The 22,138-nt window shown below is 33.1% G+C and overlaps 1 protein-coding gene across 9 annotated transcripts in view; it reads right to left on the minus strand.

The window, feature by feature from the left end:
* The window catches only part of LOC118183057 (calpain-B-like), a 207,537-nt gene that overhangs the window by 109,437 nt on the left and 75,962 nt on the right, over positions 1-22,138 (minus strand). For 6 of the 9 annotated variants that reach the window (XM_085806582.1, XM_085806581.1, XM_085806579.1 and 3 more), the window contains one exon: positions 1,123-1,299. In XM_085806582.1, coding sequence (XP_085662708.1) covers positions 1,123-1,299 — 177 coding nt within the window. Of the gene's footprint in view, positions 1-1,122; positions 1,300-3,848; positions 4,032-12,975; positions 13,216-18,768; positions 18,911-22,138 lie in introns of those variants that run through there. The other 3 variants (XM_035352478.2, XM_085806583.1, XM_085806585.1) reach the window with 3 other exon arrangements.

The following is a 22,138-nucleotide window of genomic DNA, read 5'->3' on the forward strand; positions in this document are numbered from 1 at the left end:
TTTCTTCGCACTTATGCCATATACAATTCAACAGCAAAATTACAAAAATTGTAAAAGCAGCATAGCAGTATATGTTTGGAATTCCCGAGTGTTGGCATACGTTTTTCTATTTTATTTTCAGTTTCTCTCAATTCATCATATTAAAGGTTAGTTTTCTTAGAAAGATGGTTTACAAAACGTTTTAGCCCAAAGGGGCAATTTTGTTCGGAAGGGCTATTGATTTCGTTTTGCAATTTACGTTGAAAACTTAAATGAGTTGAATCACTTTTCAAATTTCGTCAAGCAAGTATTATCACACTGTAAATAGTGAAGAATCTGCATAAATATATGAATGTTTCTCGCACTATGATAAAACAACGGTATCTAGAGCCATCAAATTTTGAATAACGTAATCCTCCACCCGAATATGAGCTTCTGGAAGCCCAAATTTGGAATTTGGAGTTTATTGTATTGTTTCATATTTTGTAAAGCATTTACGAGTTTTGATTAAGAAACTCAACGATTTCAAACCCATCAATGGCAACACTGTACAGAAAAAAAAAAAAAAAAAAAAATTATCTCCAGCGCGCGAGAATGTGCATCGGAAATTTCAAAGATATGCTCTTTTTAAATTACTTTGGACGTAATTTTAAATCTGAAACTTTTTTTTTTTTTTTTTTTTTTTTTTTTTTGTTTGTTGTTTATGCTCACTTGTCTCACGTAGTCAGCCCAAGCCCACGAAATTCCTCGTGGCAAGGAGCGCAAGAATACGCCTGCCGTTGGCAACAGCCTTGAGCATCATTCAGGTGACAGTGCGATTTAGCTCAATTCCGCCCCCCAGTTTTGACGCAGAGCACACCGATGGGATGAAACCATAATTACAGTTAATCCAAATCACTATATTGCAAAATCATTTTATTCAGTTAATTGTGTCATCAATCGAAAAAAATGTTGGGGAAGTCAGCATTAAAAGAATCTAAGTACATAAAATTATAAATAAAGCAGATCTATCATCTCTGTTATAGATTATACTCATTCACAAAAGATATTGCTTCTCAAAATTTTCTAGTGCGCTATTAAAACTGAAACTTTTATACTTTCTACACTTCTTCACAATATCAGATGCTAAGCTACATCACTTACCGATGGCCTCTTCCATTTTATTCCTGCAGGGCAGATGCGGCTGAAGAAAATGGAAGAGTCGATGGCTGGAAAATCCGGATCCTCAAAGAGAGTGCCAGTGCTCAGGCACCTCTCTCGAATCTGCTGGAAGTCCTGAACTTCACCTCGTGGACGAAAGCCAGAGCCCCTCTCGCCATACTGCAAAGGAAAAATATAAGGCATTACATCGAATCGTAACATACGCACAGGTGAACAGTCTTCATATTAGAATTAAATAATACTGCACACTCGTTGAAAATATATTAAGTTAAAATTGACTTATATACTACACAACGAGACTATATCTAAATATTTTTAAACATTAACTATCAGCCCATACCCTACAAAACAGGGCTTAACAAATGGACCCACATTTAGATGTATTTAATGCTACCAATTCAGTAACGCGCACTCGAAGAGGATACGTGCAATCTAATAATAAGTTTGTCATAGTTGTTCTTCCAAGCGCTGTAGCTGAGAGATTCCATCTGCATAAGCTGATCAGCCTAAATGTTAAATAGTGTTAAGTGAGAATATCGTAAATTCTCTAGGCATGCAACTTAAAGCATCTTACATGCTAGCAAATCACCCTTATAAAGCATAATATACATGGCACTCTTCATGCCCATACACCATCACTTTTCATACATCGAAAGCTTACTAAAGAAACTATAATTTTCATTTTCATAAAATACACAATGTCGGTTTCATGGTTTGATAAATCGTCAAACGTTAAGACCAGACAGGAACTTGACCAGGAGTGAAACAAAATTTTTAAGCCCAGTTTTCCACAAGTCTTGATATGCTTTCCCCAATTTTCTGAATACAAATGTATACAATGGTGATTGATATGGGCTGACAACTTATATTTAAATATTCAGAGTACTAGAGTGAAAGCCAGCATTGAAATAACACAAATTGATACGGCTCCATGTTTTACAACGTTTAACGGAGCATAAGGCTTTATGATACATATAAATATCTTTCTGTCAGCTTCATTCAAATGTCACTTATCTGGTATTTTTGATGTGATATGTGCTGTTTTAAAAGATGTTCCATGAGGCATTTTCTTATGACGAAGATCGGGCTTTTCGATCCATGGCAAACGTACCTACATGCTTATACAGGAATATGCTAATTTGGAACACTGATGGCATATTGCAGCATTTTCCAAACCGTTTCCCGTGAAAACTGGAGTTCTGCAAACAAACACTAGGTGTTCAGTGAAAAATTACAAGACTGAGGTTAACGAAACATTGTCTGTTTTCATATATTTAATACAATTTAAATTGATTCTTAAAAGAAATTTGATAAAAGAAATTTCATGAGAAAACATAAACCAAAGTGGTTTAAATCACGGATGTAATAAATTTAGTAATATAACATGACATCAGATGGTTCCGTTGCCAGTGAAATGCAAGAAATGCATTTCTGTTAGTTTGTGTTCTGCCCTCAGAAGAAGGGTGTCAATGTCACTTGACAGCGATTTTCGTTCACGAATGAAATATTATTGATATAAAAACCCTAAGTACATTAAAATGAATACAGAAAGGCTAGAGCAAAGATGCCAAGTAACCTTACTAATTATGCTGAGAACAAGAAAAAGAATAAATTATGAGGCTCTAAAAATAGCAATTAGGAATAATTTTCACATGCTATTATTTAAATAACAGTTAAAACTATTACATTTGGTTTTCAAGTTTTCCTCACGTGTAATGTAAATAGAACACAGTTTCTTCTAAGAAAATGAAAATATTCTTCCTTTATACTACATTCCATTAAACAAGTATAGGTACAAGCGCAAGTTGGAGGGACAGTAAAATTTCCCCATTGATTGCATAGGTTGACCCATTGGATTAACTATGCAGCGCTGCTCCAATTTTGATAGAGAGCAGCACCCCTAGAATACATCCAAGGGTCTCTTACCCCTCTTGTCTTACCACCAAAACTCTAGAGAAGTGCTTCCATGTCGCACAGACACTTGTACACTTACAAAAATCTATGCCTTTTCTGAGATTCGAATCCGAGTCCATCGGTACGGCAGCCAGCGGCGCTAACCAATCACGGCTGGCGGACGGCGTGCCCTTTCAATCATTCAGGATAATATAGCACTTCATGCACTGTGAAAAACACTGTAAATCCCACGTCTAAATCAAGAAAAACTGCAAGTGAATTTTTCACTTGCCAGATCGTTCACTTGTGATAACATTTCTTAATTTGCTGAAAATAATATATGATATTGACTGATACTGATACTGAAAACATACTGACGATGTTTAAATTAGAATCAACGGCACTGTAGATTACGCCCATATCACTCGGCGTTTGTTTCACACGAACAACTGTTTCGAGCAATTTTTCTGCCTGGTTTACTATTGAAAGTAAGACGTGCAACTTTTTCTTTCCTTTCCAAAAAAAATTGCAAGTTGTTCGTTTTTCAACCAATCAGCTATCAACTTGTTTGGGGTTAACACAGTTTTCCCTGTGTTAACCCCAAAGTGATCTATGGTGATTAGCTGTTGTGACAAAGCAGAAAAATTGTTTCAAACAGTTGTTCTTCAGAAATAAACCGACGTGTGATAGCAGCCTTTCATCATACTGCTTCAATAATTGAGTAAAAATTTTTTAAGTCGGCTTTATCCAGTTTAACACAAACGCACATCGAAAAGAGCTAAAAAGGTAAAGAAATATATATAAAATTACCTTACCACTACCATAGTCAAGAGTAGAATATCACCGGATTATTTGATTCTTATTGATAAAAGTACACATTCGCATGCGAACACTTTGTTACTGTAACAATGAGCTTTTACAACGCCATTTGTTCACAACTTCTCTACAAACACATCCTCACAAAATGAACTTTATCAAATGTTAAACATCGAGAAAGTTATTAATATTTACTCGACCGGCGATAACACTTTGTGCTCATTAATAACTCAGGCAAAAACAGTATTTGTGTAGCGTGTGTTTGTTTTGGATAAACGGAAACGGAAAATGATAACAACGGATTTGAATTTCCGCTCTCCATTCACCAGATGTTTGACGTCGATATTAGCATCATTTTATGAAATAAGGGATGATGTCAGTTACGAAAGAATTTTCAGATCTCACTTTAATTTTCAGTTTTAAAGATATGCAATCTCCTCCAAAGCGCTATAATTAATTCCAAAGTGAAAAATCTTAGTGTAACATACAGCAATATACTGTTACAGCTATAGAATCTTACTCTTGATGTTTGTCATTTATGTCATCGATTGTTAAACTACTTCCTCGTAAGCTAACAAGTTCAACTTTTGGACACACATTGTTTGTGAATAGCAAACCTTAAATGTCCTTTTCACTTTTCAAATTCTTGCGACCAAATATTGTCAACCTGTGTTATATTTAAAGAAATTAAATAATGAAAAATCTGCATGAATGTATGTATGTTTCTCGCATTGGGATAAAGCAACGATGTCTAAAGATATCCAATTTTGAATGACGTAATCCTACTGCGAATATGGGCAGTTGGAAGCACAAATTTGAAATTTGGAATTTGTTTTATTATCGATTTAATATTTTGTAAAACTTTTGTAGAAACATTAGGCATTTTTGGGCAGCCGGAAAGATGAAAAATGAGCAACGCCTTCGCTGGGAATCAAACCACGGGCCTCTGGAATACGCGCCCAGAGTGCGGACCATTATTGCACGAAGGCACTCTAAGAAAGCGGGAGAAATACCTTATGCCTTAATGAATTTTTGATTAACAAGCTCAAGGATTTCAAAGCGAGCAGTGGCAACGTTGTACAGAAAAAACATTTTTATTTCCAGCGTATGAGACTGTGTATCGGAAGTTATAAAGATATGCTCAATTTAAAATTACTTTACGATATTGCTCTTGAACTGAGTTTTATGGTTCAAGTGCGAAGAACATGATATTTAATAAATAAAGGTAACACACAAAACGTTAAAAAAACACCTCATTGGACGTAATTTAATACCTGAAACCTTTCAGATTTTTTTTTTTTTTTTTTTTATTTTTTTTATTTAACATTTTATAATTATGTTTGGTGTGTATTGGTATCTTTGTATTACACACAGTGGCCTAATTTTAACTCAGTTCTTGTTAATAGTTTTTTACGTATAAGTGCAAGTAATTGTTTCTTTTGTGAAAATTGCCCAATTCGATTTTTATTATTTTATCATTCTAAGCATGAAAACACTTGTTTTGCTATTACGTCATCGGTCTATTGCATAAACTATAGCATGTAACATTTCCTGTAGTCTTTTATCATTTCAAACTCACACACAAGCAAACAATAACAAAACAAAAATAAAGAACCCGCTATATTAAGCAAAATACAACGAGTAACAGCCGGCCTACGAATAACACTGACGTCGTATCTGCTTTTTGAGTCCTGAGAATTTGGCTTGCAGAATGGCATAAACAGAAATCATATAAGTTCCCTTTTTTTTTCGTTCATGAAGTCAACTGACAAACTCCATCCAATGCCGCTCTTTTCAATCCGTTCTTTCCTTTTAACGCATTGAAAGTAAAGCAAATTTTCAATGCAAAGGAATTATATACTCAGATTTTATAAAAAATCAAGAAATTAAAACTTGAAAAATTAAATGTCTATGTCATTTTTTATTTAAGAAATATAACTCTTAATAAAAGCAGTGGTTATGGTGTTCGAAAAGGATGGTTATGGCCATATTTCTTCAAATATCCTAGACATGTATTCCCAAGCGCAGAATTTCTGAAAATGACGGGGAAGATTTTATAGAAATAGTTGCAGCATTGAGTGGTTGGAAAGTCTGTAAATACAAAAATTACAATTTTAAATTAGTAAAATTAAAATTTCAGTTTCAAAAGTATTTATCAGCCTTTAATAAAAGAGCAGACTTCCCAAAATTTCAGGTGCGAAATTTGAAGACATACTGAAGAACGAATTCAATACTAGGGACTTATGCAATTTTAGGAAGTTACGAAAGATATCTCGTTTGGAGAATAATGTTTCACCCACAGCATTTTTAAAATTATGTAATTTTGTAAATTTAAAAAAATTAATTAAAAATTTTATTTTACTTTAAAATAAAATATATTTTTAAAGCTATATTTAAAATTTTAAATTACAAATCAAAGTTAACATTTATTTAAAATGTTAAAAAATTATATTAAAATTGTTATGACTATCTGCGGTAAATATAGTGAGAATAAGAAATTTTTCTTTCTTAAAACCAGTATCAAAACAGATTACCTTGAGTTAGGTATGCATTTAATGTTACCAATTTGTTATTCAAGAAAGGTGATTAAACCTATCATCTTCTTCATTTTAATCCCGTACCTTGTTCTGAATATGCATAATGTGGTTGAATTTCCTTCTTATTATATCTTGTGAAGTAATACTGCACCTTGTTCTGAATATGCATAATGTGGTTGAATTTCCTTCTTATTATATCTTGTGAAGTAATACTGGTGCTAATGGAATGTTAAATTCCAAGCGGGTCATTAAAACGTCTGTGAATTCGTCGTTTCATTTCTGGAACTGTCTTCACACTCTAATCTCGCGTGTTCTTTCATCTATTTTGATAGCAGATAAAAAGACGTTTCGTGAGGCTGGAGTAATCCTGATAAAGCTATCTCGGCTTTACAAGTTTATTTACAAAGTGTTTTAATTCTGCAATCATGTTTTGGGTGTTTATTAGCAAAGTATTAAAAATCACAGCTTTCCGTAATATAAGCGAATATTCCGAGAGAAAAATTATAACTAAACCGCATTTAGCTAATTGAGGTTATACTTTTTATTGCTTTATTTTTTATTGCATTTATAAAACAGACATTTAACAAAAAATAATCATATAGAAAATTTCAAGAATTTATCATAATGGAAATTTTTCTTTAATTTAGATTACTGTCAAATCATAAATAATAATAAAAACCGTGCTAAGCATACTTCCCACCCTGTGCAATCTTTGCAGGCCTAAATTCTGCTGCCAAGCGCCTCTCTAAATTCTAAAACTTTCTTTTTTGCTGCACGGTGTTTCTCGGATTTCTAAAAATTTTGCCACCCCTAAATTCTGCCTTCCGTTGAGGCAACACCTCTGGCGCTGGTCCTGCTGTTAATAATTAACTTGCATAAATCGGCTGTAAATTGTAAAATTTTACCAAAAGTAAAGTTCTAAAGTGTTTTTTATTAACGTTTGAGTTTATCACAAATTACATTTGAAAGTAATGTTGCTCAGTTAAATAACACTTTGCAAAATTTCTGAAGTATTTAGTGAAAGTTCATAAAAACGAGCTTCACTTCGCTGAGTCTTCAAACGTCGTTGTTAAGTATCATATAAACCGATGTAATATCTTTAAATTTAAGAAAGTAAGGATATAACTGCATTTTACAGGCAACCCTTTATAATTAAAACAACCATATTTTGGAAGCTAGTCCAGAATACTTTGTGAGAAATGAATTTTAGGATTTGATACGTAAACATTTTATACGTAACAACATTATACAAACATTTTATACGTAAAAAAATTTTTGAAATTTAGATTTCGAAAATTAATTAATTTCAAAGAGATTCTAAGACATTTCTCAAGTTTTGTGATCTTCTTTTCCCCTTTCTAAATTAAAAATTTCTTCTTCTTTAACTTTTATAATTATCACTTCAAAATTTCCAAGACAGTTTTCTACCTAGCGCTTAACTCCGTACATGATTAAGAATCCATGACTGTTCGGGTTAATAACTATTTATAATTGAACAGAATAAATGTTTTAGTGATACAAACTAATATTTAAATGCTGATTTATAAATAATTACATAGTTCTGTAATTTTTTTCTACAAAGTATCTTCCCGGGTTATTTACAATTATGAGCATAAATATGCATGCGCTAACTGGCCTGGTATGCAGTAGACTTCGTTTTTACAAAAAAGTACTAGAGAAATCTAAAGAGGACTTTTTTCACTTTTCCGAAAGGCGAAAAGTACGAGTAATATCAGCGTATTTTTACCCAACAGTTGTAAGACATTTCATTTCTCTGGTGTAAATGGAAGCATGCCCATATCTGGCAATCGATAGGTGCGAAGTTTGAATTCCGGTTATAAAACACTGCGGATTTCTTTGATTCTCTAGTTCAGCGCGAAGAAAAATTCTAAAGACTACAAATGGCGTTTCTCGTACCTCTCACATACATCGAGAATAAGCCTGGCTACAACTGTAGTAGAAAAAATTGTGCGTCGCGAATGGCAACAGTAGATGAGATTCTGTACACTTTTTTTTTTTTTTCTTTCTAATGCAGTTAATTCTTCTTGCGATACTATTGCGTTACGAAACTGAGTTTTGGTTTGGAGGAAATGAAATCCGCTGCAAATATTAGGGATATTTATCAGTTTGCTACGTTTTAGAAGTTGAGGACTCCTATGTTTAAGTCTCCGATGTTTAAGTAATATTTAAATTACAAAAGTTGTCTCAAGTTTAGAAAAGTTACGTTGCGCTTATTCTTGTTATTCAGATAAGTGATATTTTACGTTATTGTGGATATATATAATTTGCAAATATAAACGTAAATAGAATTATATTAAATTGTAGGATTCATATTTATTTTAAGTAATAATTTCAAGTTTTATTTGAAACTTTCCTATAAGCGTTCATTCCCCTAATTGTCAGTGCCAGAATAGTTAAATGTGAGCGCGTGAACGCAAGTAAATTTTCTATGTTGAAGGAAGTAGTTAAAAGCCGAGTTTCGGTAGGAGAAAAGAGAGTTAGGCTCTAGCTGCCGTCTCTGCCGTAGGTACGTTTGCTTATTGCTGGTTCAAGTGGCTTAATTGCATTGCTTTGCTGCCACTATTTTAGAAGGGGGTTGAAGTTCGGGATCTCGCTGAGCACTATAGGCTAGTTTATCACTTGTTAAACATTTCAAATTTAATTTCAATTATCTGACTTTCAGTTACCGCCCAAGTAGAGGCATTGTTTGTTAGCGTCGAGGTGACGCATTGTAAATTTTAAAGAGTTAATAAAGGATTTGAACCCTTCTTCTGTGTAGTTTCTTGCTACTCCAGTATACAGATAGAAGTTAACCAACCTGGACTCTACAAAATATATTCACAAAAAATCTGGAATGGTATTTAAATTTGTAGATGTTGAGTATACATTCTATGTCGGAGCCAATTGCAGTCAGGTCTGAAAAGTAAGAATATTTGTTCACGACATAAGAGCGTTAGAAATAAAATATGGTAGATGATAATTTGTTACGACCAGGATTTCCTGACTGGATCTCAGTCCTCCTTACGCGTCCCCCTAAGTGGAGGAGAATACAAGGTATTTTTTCCTTTTTTGCCACGTGCCTTTGTAGTGTAACTGAAAGCAGTTGGCAAAATTCGTCCAGAATTCGCATCTTGATGAGGGGATTGCACGTTTTTCATATCTCCTTCTTCAACAAATCTAATGACTCTGCAGAGTTACTAAAAATTATTTTTAATAAAATCTAGCCTACCGATATAAGACAGTTTTTGAAGGATTTTTGTTTGCAACGAAGAATTATATGCTAGACAAAAGTACTACTTTCAGCCTTAGCAGCCACGGTATAATCGTAATTTAAGTATTTAAAAAAAGAGGCAGCGAATTCCTGCTTCCGACGCTGGATCAGGCTAGCATTGAAACTTTACTGATCTTTATAGAATACAAATGACGACAACATATCAGGGATTGATTCTTGCCCCTTTTCCTATACCGAGAGTTTGTATCTCCTACGTCTGAATCTCTGGCGGTTCAAATGTACCACCTTTATTGCCACCATCTCTAGAACTTCCAGTATGACTTCGTATGGCACATATCTTACGTATAATCTACATGGCTTGTTACATGTACTTAACATTTTTACTATCATTTTAGGCTTTAAAAAATGTTTCATACGACTTCATAATTTCCCTTTCCCCAGGATCGGCATGTCTGAGAATGGCCAAAACCTTTTCCTGGGTAAATTAATCGTAACTTGTTTTTTCTCATTACATATATTCGGTTTATGAAAGATTCCAAACGAACGCACAACTTTTGTGAAAGCGAGGTAAACCTGAATTCATAAATAAAGGATGGGTGAAGAACCTGCATCAGAAGCTGTATTCGTGTTTCAATTTCCTTTTGAACTCACTATAGCTAGTGATACGCAGTTTTTATATTTACCAAATAGATGCGAGTAAACGGAAACTTATTCGCATTAGCGATTAAATGCGAAATATTGTTCATAAATTTTTATGAAGAAAAATTGGTCTGAAGCTGTCGTTTATTTTAACGAATATGTATAGCATGTTGTAGCTAATATTAAACAATATGAGGAATGACAATTCGAGTGCCGGTTTAGTGAAGGACTACATCAAAAATGTAAATTTTATTTCAAACATTACAGGTTCAAATGACTTTCAATTCTAAATTCTGTTTAAAAAATTAAGAAATTGTCAAAATTTAGAAGTATCAAATTATCCATTCGCATACGCTCATATCCTATGCAGTCAGTCAGATCATTGAAAATCTTCCCTTGTACAAGAAAAGTAGACGTTATTTTGGAAAATAACGTCTGCATTTTTGGCAAGTAAGAAAGTTAAAGTTGATCGAAAGCACGAAACGATGCTGACAGCAGAGAGGAATTTAAATAAACAAACTGTACCTGTGCTATCCAGCACAACAAATATACAATATTATTTTGTGCATATATAACGGCGAGCACTTTTGTATCGATTCCAAAACTTCAAAGACAAACTCCAACTATTTGAAAAACTTTTCTAAAATACCATGTTTTAGATACATTTCAAAATAGGATCTCAGTGATACATATGATCATTTTTATAAACAACTCCATAGAATGGTCAGTCAAGGCACTTACGTAAATGCCATACGAGTCTTAAAGCAACAACATTTTGTCACAAAGTACTAAAAGTAATTTTTCAAACCTTTCATTTTCCCATTACTTGAATAAATATTAAGATATATTTTACTATGTATAATATCACAGCTACAGACATGAAAACAAAAACGAAAAGAAGAGAATATTGAGAAGACAAGGATCTATGCAAGTAAATAGTGTTTGCGCGGCATGGGGTCACTTAAGATGCGCGACTAACCGAAAGTCTTGCGAGGTTGGTCGGAAGCCATCATAGCGGTGCACTCACTCACTCACTCACCTGCTTATAACGTGCCCAGTTCCATGTTAACGATAGACACAATCCTGAGCTCCTTCAGGATAAAATTCCAATCACGATAAAATTCGTGTTATTCTGATGTCACTATCAGACAAGTGAAACTAGTCTCAGTATAACATACACTGTATTTGTTGTCTTTTGATATCTTAGGTCAGAATTCTAGTTGAGTATTATAACATATATCTAAATTATATGTCGACGTCTTGTTCTTTTTCATAATTCACGACTATCTCTATCCACAGAAGCAACCTCAAGCGGTCATAGTTACTGCAGCGTAAAGTTATTTCAAACTCTTCGCTTAAATTCTTATGCTCTTATATAAAACATTTAAGTTTTTTCCCCAACAGTCTGAAACATTTTTTAAATTTTGACACTAGTTCTGGTATAACTTACTTGTGAGTTCTATAAAGGAAAAAAGCAAAAATCTTAGTCCCCGCTTTAGGTTATGCACCAGCTCATGTTATACCTCGTAATTATGAAAGTGAGGTTGTAGAGACATTAGGAGTTTTCTGAAAGAAAGACAGATTGAAAAATAAGCAACCGCCTTCGCCGGGAATCGAACCACTGACCTCTGAAATACCGGCTCAGTGTGCTGACCACTACACAACGAAGGCATCTATGAAGGCGGGAGAAATACCTTATAAGGTTTAATTTTTCATGTCTTATTAAGTTACAGACACAAGAATGAGCAGTGATTCAACTCTATTAAATTCAAAATTTTCTCTTCATAAATAGATTATTTAATTCAATTCAAAATTTTCTCTTCATTAATATAATAATTTTGTAGGGTTTATCAAGGTAGATTATATTTTATTTCAGAATCCTTTAATTTCTTACTGGAATACTATTAATGGAAGTAGATACGAAATCCAGCAATATAATAAAAACATAATATGTTTATGTTATATTGCTGGCCACATATTATGCATGATGTTATATACATCATGCGTAATATGCATTCTATTCATTATAGTATTCTAATTAGTATTATATACGTATTTGTTCATCAGATATCGAAGTTACATACAAATCCAACCTATTTTCGTGTGTTTTACGGGGACAGCGTGCCATATCTTTAACTAATTATTACTATTTTTAGACTATATATTTCTCAGCGAAATATGTCGTAGTTATGCTGATTTTTGAAGCCTATTGTTGCTTTTCCTAGGTTTTTTTTTTTTTTTTTTTTTTTTTTTTTTCAATTGCAATTTTTATAAGACGACGCTTTTCAAAATTTATAAATCTGATGCCGACGTTTAGAAACCTAATGGCTGTATTATATGGAGTCACCCGCAAAGTTAACTGTCAAGTATCGACAGCAGGTTATAACCTATTCATAAAAAATAGTAACAAATTAAAAAAGCATTTACAATTCAATAAAATTAAAATAATTTTTACAGGAACTAATGCTCGTTTTATATGAATCATATATGATAAAGAAGAAAATCGTTTTAAAATATAAGTAAACCTGCCTTATTGTAATCTACACTCGTGTGGGAAAACGCCACTAAAACGATATGCCCTTTATCACGTATATAAGATAACCAAGTGTAAATAAGTCACTTGGCGTACACGCGGTAGAAAACATCCCTTATCCACACGCACTCCTCTTCGGTGTCCTTGATCAGTTCGCCTACGAGAGAAACAATAACAGAACTCACCCTTCTGATGATCTGGAACTTAGTTCTGCTGCTATAGAAGGATACATAGTTTGTGGGCATCGCGAAGTTTTATTGTCACTATAGCTTGTCCATGTTCTATCTACTCCGCAAATGAAGTCGAGCAACAAGAGACGCAGGAAGCCGGCTAGGAAAGATTGAACAAAACAAAACAAATAGGTGTATAAATCTCGCGGGAAGAAGAACCAAGAAGAATCACGTCACTTTTCATGACGCAACGCGCGTAGTTTCCTTCCCGCACACATGTGCGACGGGCTGGCTATTAAGCAGACAGTCCCGACCACTCTTCTTTTCCTAAATTTTTCTTTTGCTGTGGGATGAGCAAAACGTTTTCCGGCGTGCTTTCAACAGACGAGTTCGTGGCGCCTGCACCTGCTTTTTCGCATCACTTCACTTTTATCTTAGAGAGAGTATTTTCATGAAAGCGAAAAACCCTTATTTTATTATGTCCCTTATTTTATATCTCTCGGAATCTAACCGGTGACAGTTTCCTTATTGCTATTGGGCGCTAGCATGTTAATCGCACAAGAAGTCAAGAAAAAAAGGCATGTGAGGATAAATTTTAAAATTCATTCTCATTTAGGTCCGCTGCAACACAGAAAATACGATTAATTAAATAGACTTGTTAAAATGGAGTAAATGTAATTCTTAAATAAGCATAATAATACGCATATTACTCGTGTCTTAGATTTTTTAGTTCCGAAGCGCATTTTGCCTTCAAAATAACGATGACCTCTTAACAAGAATTGCATGTGCTAACTGAAGGACTCTCATCGAGTGGCCTCGTAAAATATGTTGAAAGGTTTCCATTGTTCTAAAGGATGGGAAAAACTTTCTGCACAGAAAGAAAACAAAGGGAAATTTTAATTTCTCCTCTTCAAAACAGAAAGACATCTCTCTAGGCATAGATTCCGTACAAGGATCTTGAAATATTTTATCAGTTTGTAGCAAATAAACGACGCAATCAATACGAAATTTTTTATTATACTGAAAATAGAGCTTGTAGAGCTATTAAGCTAAACAATATTATGATAATTATTTCCTATACTTTCCTATACTTTTCTAGCCATCATTAAATGCAGAGTATATTGTGTGCAAATAACGAGTGAATTTGCAATTTAGAAAGAAAACTCTAGCAAACTGTTATTACAAGGGTTCTCAATACAAGGGGAGTTTGATAGTTCCCGGTGGGGAATGAAGTCAGATTTATATTTACTTACCAAATATTTAGTTTTAATTTATGAATGCAAAATCTGCTTTTACTCAAGTTATAATGTATTTCTCCCGCCTTCTTAACATGCCTTCGTAGTGTAGTGGCCAGCAAGCTTAGCGCGTATTCCATAGGTCTGTGGTTCGATTCTCGGCGAAGACGTTGCTCATTTTTTATCTTTCCTGCTTTCAAAAAATACCTAATGTCTCTATAAAGCTTTGATATTTATGAGCATTCTCTATACCTTTTCTTGCTTAATTTATAACGCACGTTAAAAATAATAAAATAATAATCCATAGGTCTGTGGTTCGATTCTCCGCGAAGACGTTGCTCATTTTTTTATCTTTCCTGCTTTCAAAAAATACCTAATGTCTCTATAAAGCTTTGATATTTATGAGCATTCTCTATACCTTTTCTTGCTTAATTTATAACGCACGTTAAAAATAATCTAAACTTGAATAAACGTATATGAATTTTTCGGGTTTTGGAAACATGGGGATGATTGTTTAGCAATGATGAAAAGGGTGCGTGGGGCAAAAAACGTTGAGAACCACTGCATTAGTAGTAGTGATTAACCTGAGATACCCGCCTGTAGCCTGATCTGCGTGAGTGATTTTTATGTATGTTAGCAAGTTAAAGACTGGAGGTTAGGTTCTTTGTACGTATTTAAGCATTTGAATAACCGAGGTTCTAGAAGTAGCGGCGGCTAGTAATTGCTAAATTTTATTTGTACTACAAGGCGTAGCTTTTAAAATAAATATTTTATTAAGTTTTACTTCTTGCCTATGTTATTGAAATGTGTGGTGCCTTATAGTAAGTGTGAAGCGATAATTTATAGCAAGCGAAAGTTTAACAGGCATAGTTAAACAAGTAACAAGGTTTAATCATACCAGATAAACCCATTAAATTTTTAAATATCTTCTTAATTGTTTTGTGCAGTTACTGCGGAAAACTTTATGCTAATTCATATTTTCTGCATGCATGCATTGCTAATAGAACTAGCTTTTCGCAGCTTTCAGAAACAATGAAGCTTATGAATATTTCCAATACAGATCAAGATTTCGAACTTTCTGGAAATGCCCACACCTCGTATCATTATATAATATGAAATTTATTGAGGTAAAAATTCAGTTCAGTTAGTTCAAAGAGTGAGTAGTATGGGAATTGAGTTCACAACATTCATGGAATTTTTTTACAAGTCCTGTGCTGATTTACTTCCAGAATGTGTTTTAGAAACATTTCTTGTTACTGCATATTTTTAAAGATCCTGTTACTGCTGATACAATATCCTGTTACTGCATATTTTTAAAGAGATATCTTTAATTTATTCCCAGTTTCAAAATATTTACACAATACGGATATCACAAGTGATAGCAAAGCTCTCTTTTAGAGTACAGGATGTATAGTACGCATTTTCATTAGAATCAAGTGTGCATCCTTTACTAGTTCAATTCCTCATTTAATATACCGTTTCTTATCTAACAACATAAAGTACTCATTTGTTTACTATTGCTTAATATTTTAGTGGACTGTTTCTACTAAAATAAATAAACTGAAATCAATGTATAAAATAGCACATCGCTGATCTGAAACTATAAAAAACAATAAGTTTCATATATCGAAATTTGTACAAGTTATTAAATTACATAAGTTTACATTTACGTTCTCATTATTTTTTAACTAAGGGAATTCTTACAACAGGAACTAAATGAGTTCCTCATTTTCATTTTTGTATATTAAGGATTCTACCGTGATACGTTATCTAATTAACTTCGCTATCAAACAATGCAAGAGACAAATTCTTTTAAGCAGTGTTTAAATATATAACATAAGCAATATCATCCCTCGAAATAGCACTATAAAATACATAAAAGATGAAAAGAAAGCATGCAACGAAGCTCTAAATGAAAAATCCAAGTATTTAAAACAGTTTTCATTTAATTTTGTATTCTTCGGAGAAATCATATTCTTAAATATGATAGATAATTAATTTATTTTCAGGAAACAAAAATCAAAAGCGTACCTTTAAAATTAAAAACAGATATTTGTATAGAAATAAATTTTGCAGAAAGGATTGAGATTCTTAGAAGAAATCGCAAATCAGTTCCTTCTACCTTAAACACAAGCAGCAAGTGTTAGTAATGCATGTTTATAAAAAGATTGCTTGATGTCAATGTTTAAAATTCGTATATAATGCATAGCCAATTTATATTATTGCAATAATAGTCACTTGACTTCAATGACAATCAGTTTTTATAAAGTAATAGTTCTAAAAACAAATTAATTTTACAGGTATGGAGAATCATTTTTCTTTTCCAGTAATAAAACAATTTTGCACAGCACGTTGATTTTTCAAACTTATGTTTTGCCACTAGCGAAAAAGGATCTTTTAATATTATTAAAAAATATTTATTTATGTTGATGAATAAGAACTTATTAATTACGAATAATAATTTAATAAACGCTGTTGTGCGGTCTCAAAGATGATGACAGAAATATTTTAATATATCGCAATGTCAATAATGAGGGAAGGGTAAAATTTCACGAGGGTAATGCTAATTATTATTCACAACATATTTATCATATTTTTAACATTAAACTAACGTAATTCAGTGCTGTTACGAACTAGGAAACAGAAGTCTAAACAAATTGAGGGAAAGACAGGAAAGTCAGAACACTGTATAACTATATTTATAACTAAAATCATTTTTTTATGAAAAATACGAAACAAATGTAAAAAATAAATGCTTGAATTCATTCTGATCTATTCTGAACTTTATGATAAACTATCTGAATGCAGAAAATCTTTTACAATTTAGTTGATAGCAATAAAAGAGTTTGTAGAAAATGAAATAACGCATAGTTTGGGAACTCGTGCTGCAATTTGCCTCAATATCTTCTAAAAGCATTTTTAATTAATAGTTTCTGTTCTGGAATGAAGTGCTAATATGCAGTTTTTTGTCTTGGAATCTATGCTTCTCAGTTGCCTTTTGTTGTCTGCAAATTGGTTAACTGTGAAATTTCTCGATGCCACGAAATTCTTTTAGATGAATTTCTTCTTCTAAAAGCAGTTTTAATTAATAGTTTCTGTTTTAGAATAAGTGCTGATATGCAGACTTTTTGTCTTGGAATCTATGTTTCTCAGTTTCCTTTTGTTGTCTGCAGATTGGTTAACTGTGAAATTTCTCGATGCCACGTAGTCTAATATATCCAGATTATTTCTGTTCTCTTCCTAGGAGTTAAAACTACTCAAAATGCGACATCGTATTAGTCAAAGTTACGGAGTTCGGGGGGGGGGAAGCAGGTATAAATAACATATGATATTAATAATTGTGAAGTGAATTTAAGATATTCTAAAACTTCAAAATTCATTTATGTCTTCGACTAGTTTACGCAAATAAAAGCACTAGACAGCTTTCAGCCGCTATATCCATCCAGAGAAATTTTGTCATTAGTTCAGCTATTTTTGCGAAACAACGGTTGAAGCAACAGAGAATTAAAAAAACAAGAAATTATTATTATTTTATTCTTATGTGAATTGTTTGGAAAATATAAATAATAGTCTAATATTTGTAAATGAAAATGATACAGCTGCATGAAGCCTCCTGTTTGTGCAATAGATGATTTATCAGCAATCTTATTGCTCATAAAATATCTCTCCCATAATAAGCATTCGTAAGCAGCAATAGTTTCGTATTTTCAGAATATTATCAGGAAAGACTGGCTCACTTTATTGTACGGATAAGCTATATGTATTACAATTTTAAAGATTTTACTTAAATGAAAATAACCCCTAGATTTATTTTGCACTTTTATTTTTTCTTCTCTGATGAAAAAAAGTAGTGATTATTTTAAGCTACGTAGTTGATATAGAAAGGTTAGAAAGGATTAAAATGAAACCAATTATATTATTTTTTCTATAAAGATAAACACTTAAATGTAAAATTAACATTCATTTCAATTTTGTGCAATGAAATGAATGATTTATCGAACTGTTCATTCATTTCAATTTTGTGCAATGAATGAACAGTTCGATAAATCATCCTGTTAGAAAACCACATTTATAAATAGCATAAATGAAACAACAATATAGCAAAATTCAAAAGTAACACATTACCTGTATAGGTAAATTACCAGAAACATGAATGACATGATACTGTTTTTTTTTTTTTTGCTATCAAAAATCGTTAGACTAGGATTGCCTAAAAATGTGTTGTATTTTATTATTTTCGTATTTGCTAAGACTGAGAACTCAAGAAACAATTCTTTATTATGATATTCAGATCTCTGTGAACTTTGCCACTTTTTGGATTTGGATTGTATCTCGAGAAGTTCAAAACACTACGTGTTGAGTTTTATGAAAGAAAAAAATTCCAAACACAGGCAAAGTCAAACAGATCTAGTATGATATAATTTTTTTAATCGCTTCATTAGCCATACTTACACATGAACTGTTATATACAGTTTTAATAAACATAATGTTTCGTAAAATATATTCTTATCAGGATCCTGGCATATAATTTGTAAATCATTTGTATTTTCAAAACTGTTAAAAAGAAACTTACTCTTTTAATTGATTGAAGAAAACGCTCATTTCTTTGTTGATACCACCTCCTTCTCCTTTGATAACAATACATATCGAATGAATTACACTGTTTTTAAGAATTTCATAAAGTTTGTTATCCTGTGCTCTCGGCAAGAGATATCAATGAAAAAGTTCGTGTACAAGCTGCTAAAGAGGTTCCCAAAAGAGGATTGTGGGGTTGAAAGATATAAATAACAGTTTCTTTTTTCCTCACACTCTCTTCTTCGTATTCCTCCTTACCGTGGGGGTTGTAAACTTTTCAGATGCAGAAAACTGATAGTGTCTTTCGCCTCCAAGACATCGAGATGTTATAAAACTTGATAGATTCTCACTCCGCATTTCCCTTTCATATAGCAAAAGCGCTTCTAAAAACTAAGGTACTGATATATTTACTTCTTTTAAGATAATCTCAGCTAATGCTTGATTGATCGTATGAAAACTATTATAAAGGGTGATTTTAAATTGTTTTTACAAATTAAGAGGGGTGATAGTACTCATCCAGATGAGCAATAATTACCATAGAACATAGGGTCGCATTCCACTCTAACAGGCAGAAAAGAGGAATATTAAAATTCCAACCTGAACCAAGAGCGTTGTGAGAGCGAATGAATGAGACCAAAAGTTGCAGTACAGTGAAAAACTCACAAAGAGAGCACAAAATGGATAAAACCGAAAACCTGGCGTTCGAGTGTTAATTCGAGCTCAGACTTTGATGGTAAGCACTCAAATGCACATCTTTGGTTTGCAGGATCTTAACCTCGCAAACGATTGCAACAAGTTAATTATCTTATTCAAGGGCTGAATATTATTAATTAACTCCAACTCAAGGTAGGGTTTGATACTACTAAGGTAGCAATTTTTCCCCCCTTCGCCATCTTCTATCTTGTCGTCCTGAACTTAACTGTGCTGCGCTCATTCTACTTGAAACTCCCTTTTACGAGAGACGAAGTTCTGACACCCGGAACACAGCATGAACTTTTCATTCTAATCTCGGCATACAGCGGAAGTTGAAGTTAGTTGATAATATTCAGCCCTTGAATTCGATAATTAACTTGTTGCAATCGTTTGCGAGGTTGAGACCTAGCGAACAAAAGATGTGCATTGGAGTGCTTGTCATCTAAGTTTGAACTCGAATTAACACTCGAACGCCAAGTTTTCGGTTTTATCCATTTTGTTCACTCTGTGAGTTTTTCACTAAACTGATTGCGCAACTTTTGGTCTCATTCATTCGCTCTCCCAACCACTGTTGTAAGTTTAGGTTGGAATTTTAATATTCTTCTTTTCTGCCTCTCAGAGTGGAATGTGACCCTATGTTCCCATGGTAATTATTGCTCATCTGAATGAGCACTATCACCCCTCTTAATCTGTAAAAAACAATTTAGAATCACCCTGTATTGTATTACCCTTTACCTCTAAACAGTTATGATTCCTTCCAGGATTTTCTTAGCGAAACTGGTTCATATTTACACTACATATCACCATCTGTTAAAGCCATGAAGCCGCAGAATCATTGCTAGGTGAGGGTTTACATTTAAGACATTAAAAACTAAGACAGAAAATGAGTGCACGTGAAAAGAGAACAAAATGCATATTCGTGGCTTTGCCATGGAGCCAACTATTTGGCGAACCCACGAAACCTCTTATGTACTATATATTCCGCTCCGGAATGAAAGAAAGATTTAGTTTGATTTGGTTTATTTGATTATGTCAAAGCACGCGAAGGCTATCTGCCTGATAGGAAGTATGTCTGAACGTTCTAAGGGAAATAAATTACTTGTATACACGTTATATATGGCGTGAAAGAAATTTTTAGACGCTTGGATTAATTAGAATCAATTATTCCCATCACGTTAAAGCACATGACGGTTGAACACTTCTTGTTTGCTGCTTGCGCCTATGCTCCGTCAATCATCGTAAATCATAGTCTCTTTAGTGTCAACAAATTCTATCTCATTTCATATTTATAATGTATATATACATTATATATAGAGAGAGAGCCTTAAAAGAAATTGCTAAAATTATATGGCATAATTTTCAGATGAAACGAGATCGTCAATTTTAGAAGTTCTATAAATTCGTTGATTACAAAATGTCAAATTTTGGCATTTTTACTATTTGGAGTTGGAAAGCTATACCTGCGCATAAATATTTGTTTCACATAAGGTTTGAATCCGTTTAAATTTACGTTTCGAAAACTTAAGATATTTAGTTGCCTTAGACAATATTTATGCAAAATCACCCAAAATTTTAAGTAAGTCCGCTAACTTTAATTGGCTGATAATTTTTTAACTAATTCATTTAAGAAAAAACTTTTCTTGATGTCTTTTTCTTTATATGACCCCAACAAAAATTTGAGCTTTTTATACATTAATATATACAGTTTCTCTCTGAAAATTAACAGAAAGTTCTTCAGCCCTACTAAAACTGACAAGCAAATTATTATTCCATCTGTGAAAGTGCAAGAGAGTTCTAGGAAGGTTTAAATAAACATTTTTATTCAAAGCTTTAAATTGAACAAATGCGCAACTTGTGCTTATAAATTATATCTCCACTATTTGCGTGATGTTAGTTAACAGAAAGTTAAACTTATGATTTAAATTAAACTCGATGCAGGAGACTGCAAATCGAATAGCCTATCGTTGGTTCAAATTACAAATTACATGATTTACTGCGGCTAGCAAAATGGCTAATGCCGGATAACTATTGTAGCATACTTTTGGCTTTGTTGATTCTGGCAAATCACATTAGGGCTATTTGCCTTAGGGAAGGGCTTTCTAAGAGAAAATGGCAAGTATACACGTAACACATGAGGAAAACCACGAAAACGCAAATACTATTGTTTCAGTGTTGGGTAAGCTAATAGTACTACGGAGAGCATTGCTGCCGAAAGCTCTGCCTAAAACTTTCAAAAATTCCGACTTAAACATGCTTAACTCATTTACTTCATCATGTGAGCTAACGAAAAACAGAAACGACAGTTCAGTTCCAAAGCATAAAAAAAATGAGTTAGTTGACACAAAATATACTTTATATACAAAGCAGTACAATGTCACTGAAGTTATGGTATCTTGAATGGACTGGATTTATTGAATTAAGGCAAAGCACATAAGAGCTATCATCCTTACAGGTAAGAATGCCTCCGTGAAAAATATTTTAAGGAAAACTGCCTCGTATTCATGTTAAAAATGGCAAAAACAGGAAAACGTCCATACAGCCGGTCTGTTCGCAAGGCTGTATGGATTGACCCGGCTCGGCTACCAAGATCTGAACCCGGATTCGAACTACCACTGTTCAGCAGTATTATCCGCTCAAGAGCTGGTAGGCTAAGTTCGTAGTTTGAAAAACCTCCC

The sequence above is a fragment of the Stegodyphus dumicola genome, chromosome 12 (genome assembly GCF_044657685.1).
Source record: "Stegodyphus dumicola isolate Sdum_Otavi_A_Nest chromosome 12, ASM4465768v1".
NCBI classification, from domain to species: Eukaryota; Metazoa; Arthropoda; class Arachnida; order Araneae; family Eresidae; genus Stegodyphus; species Stegodyphus dumicola.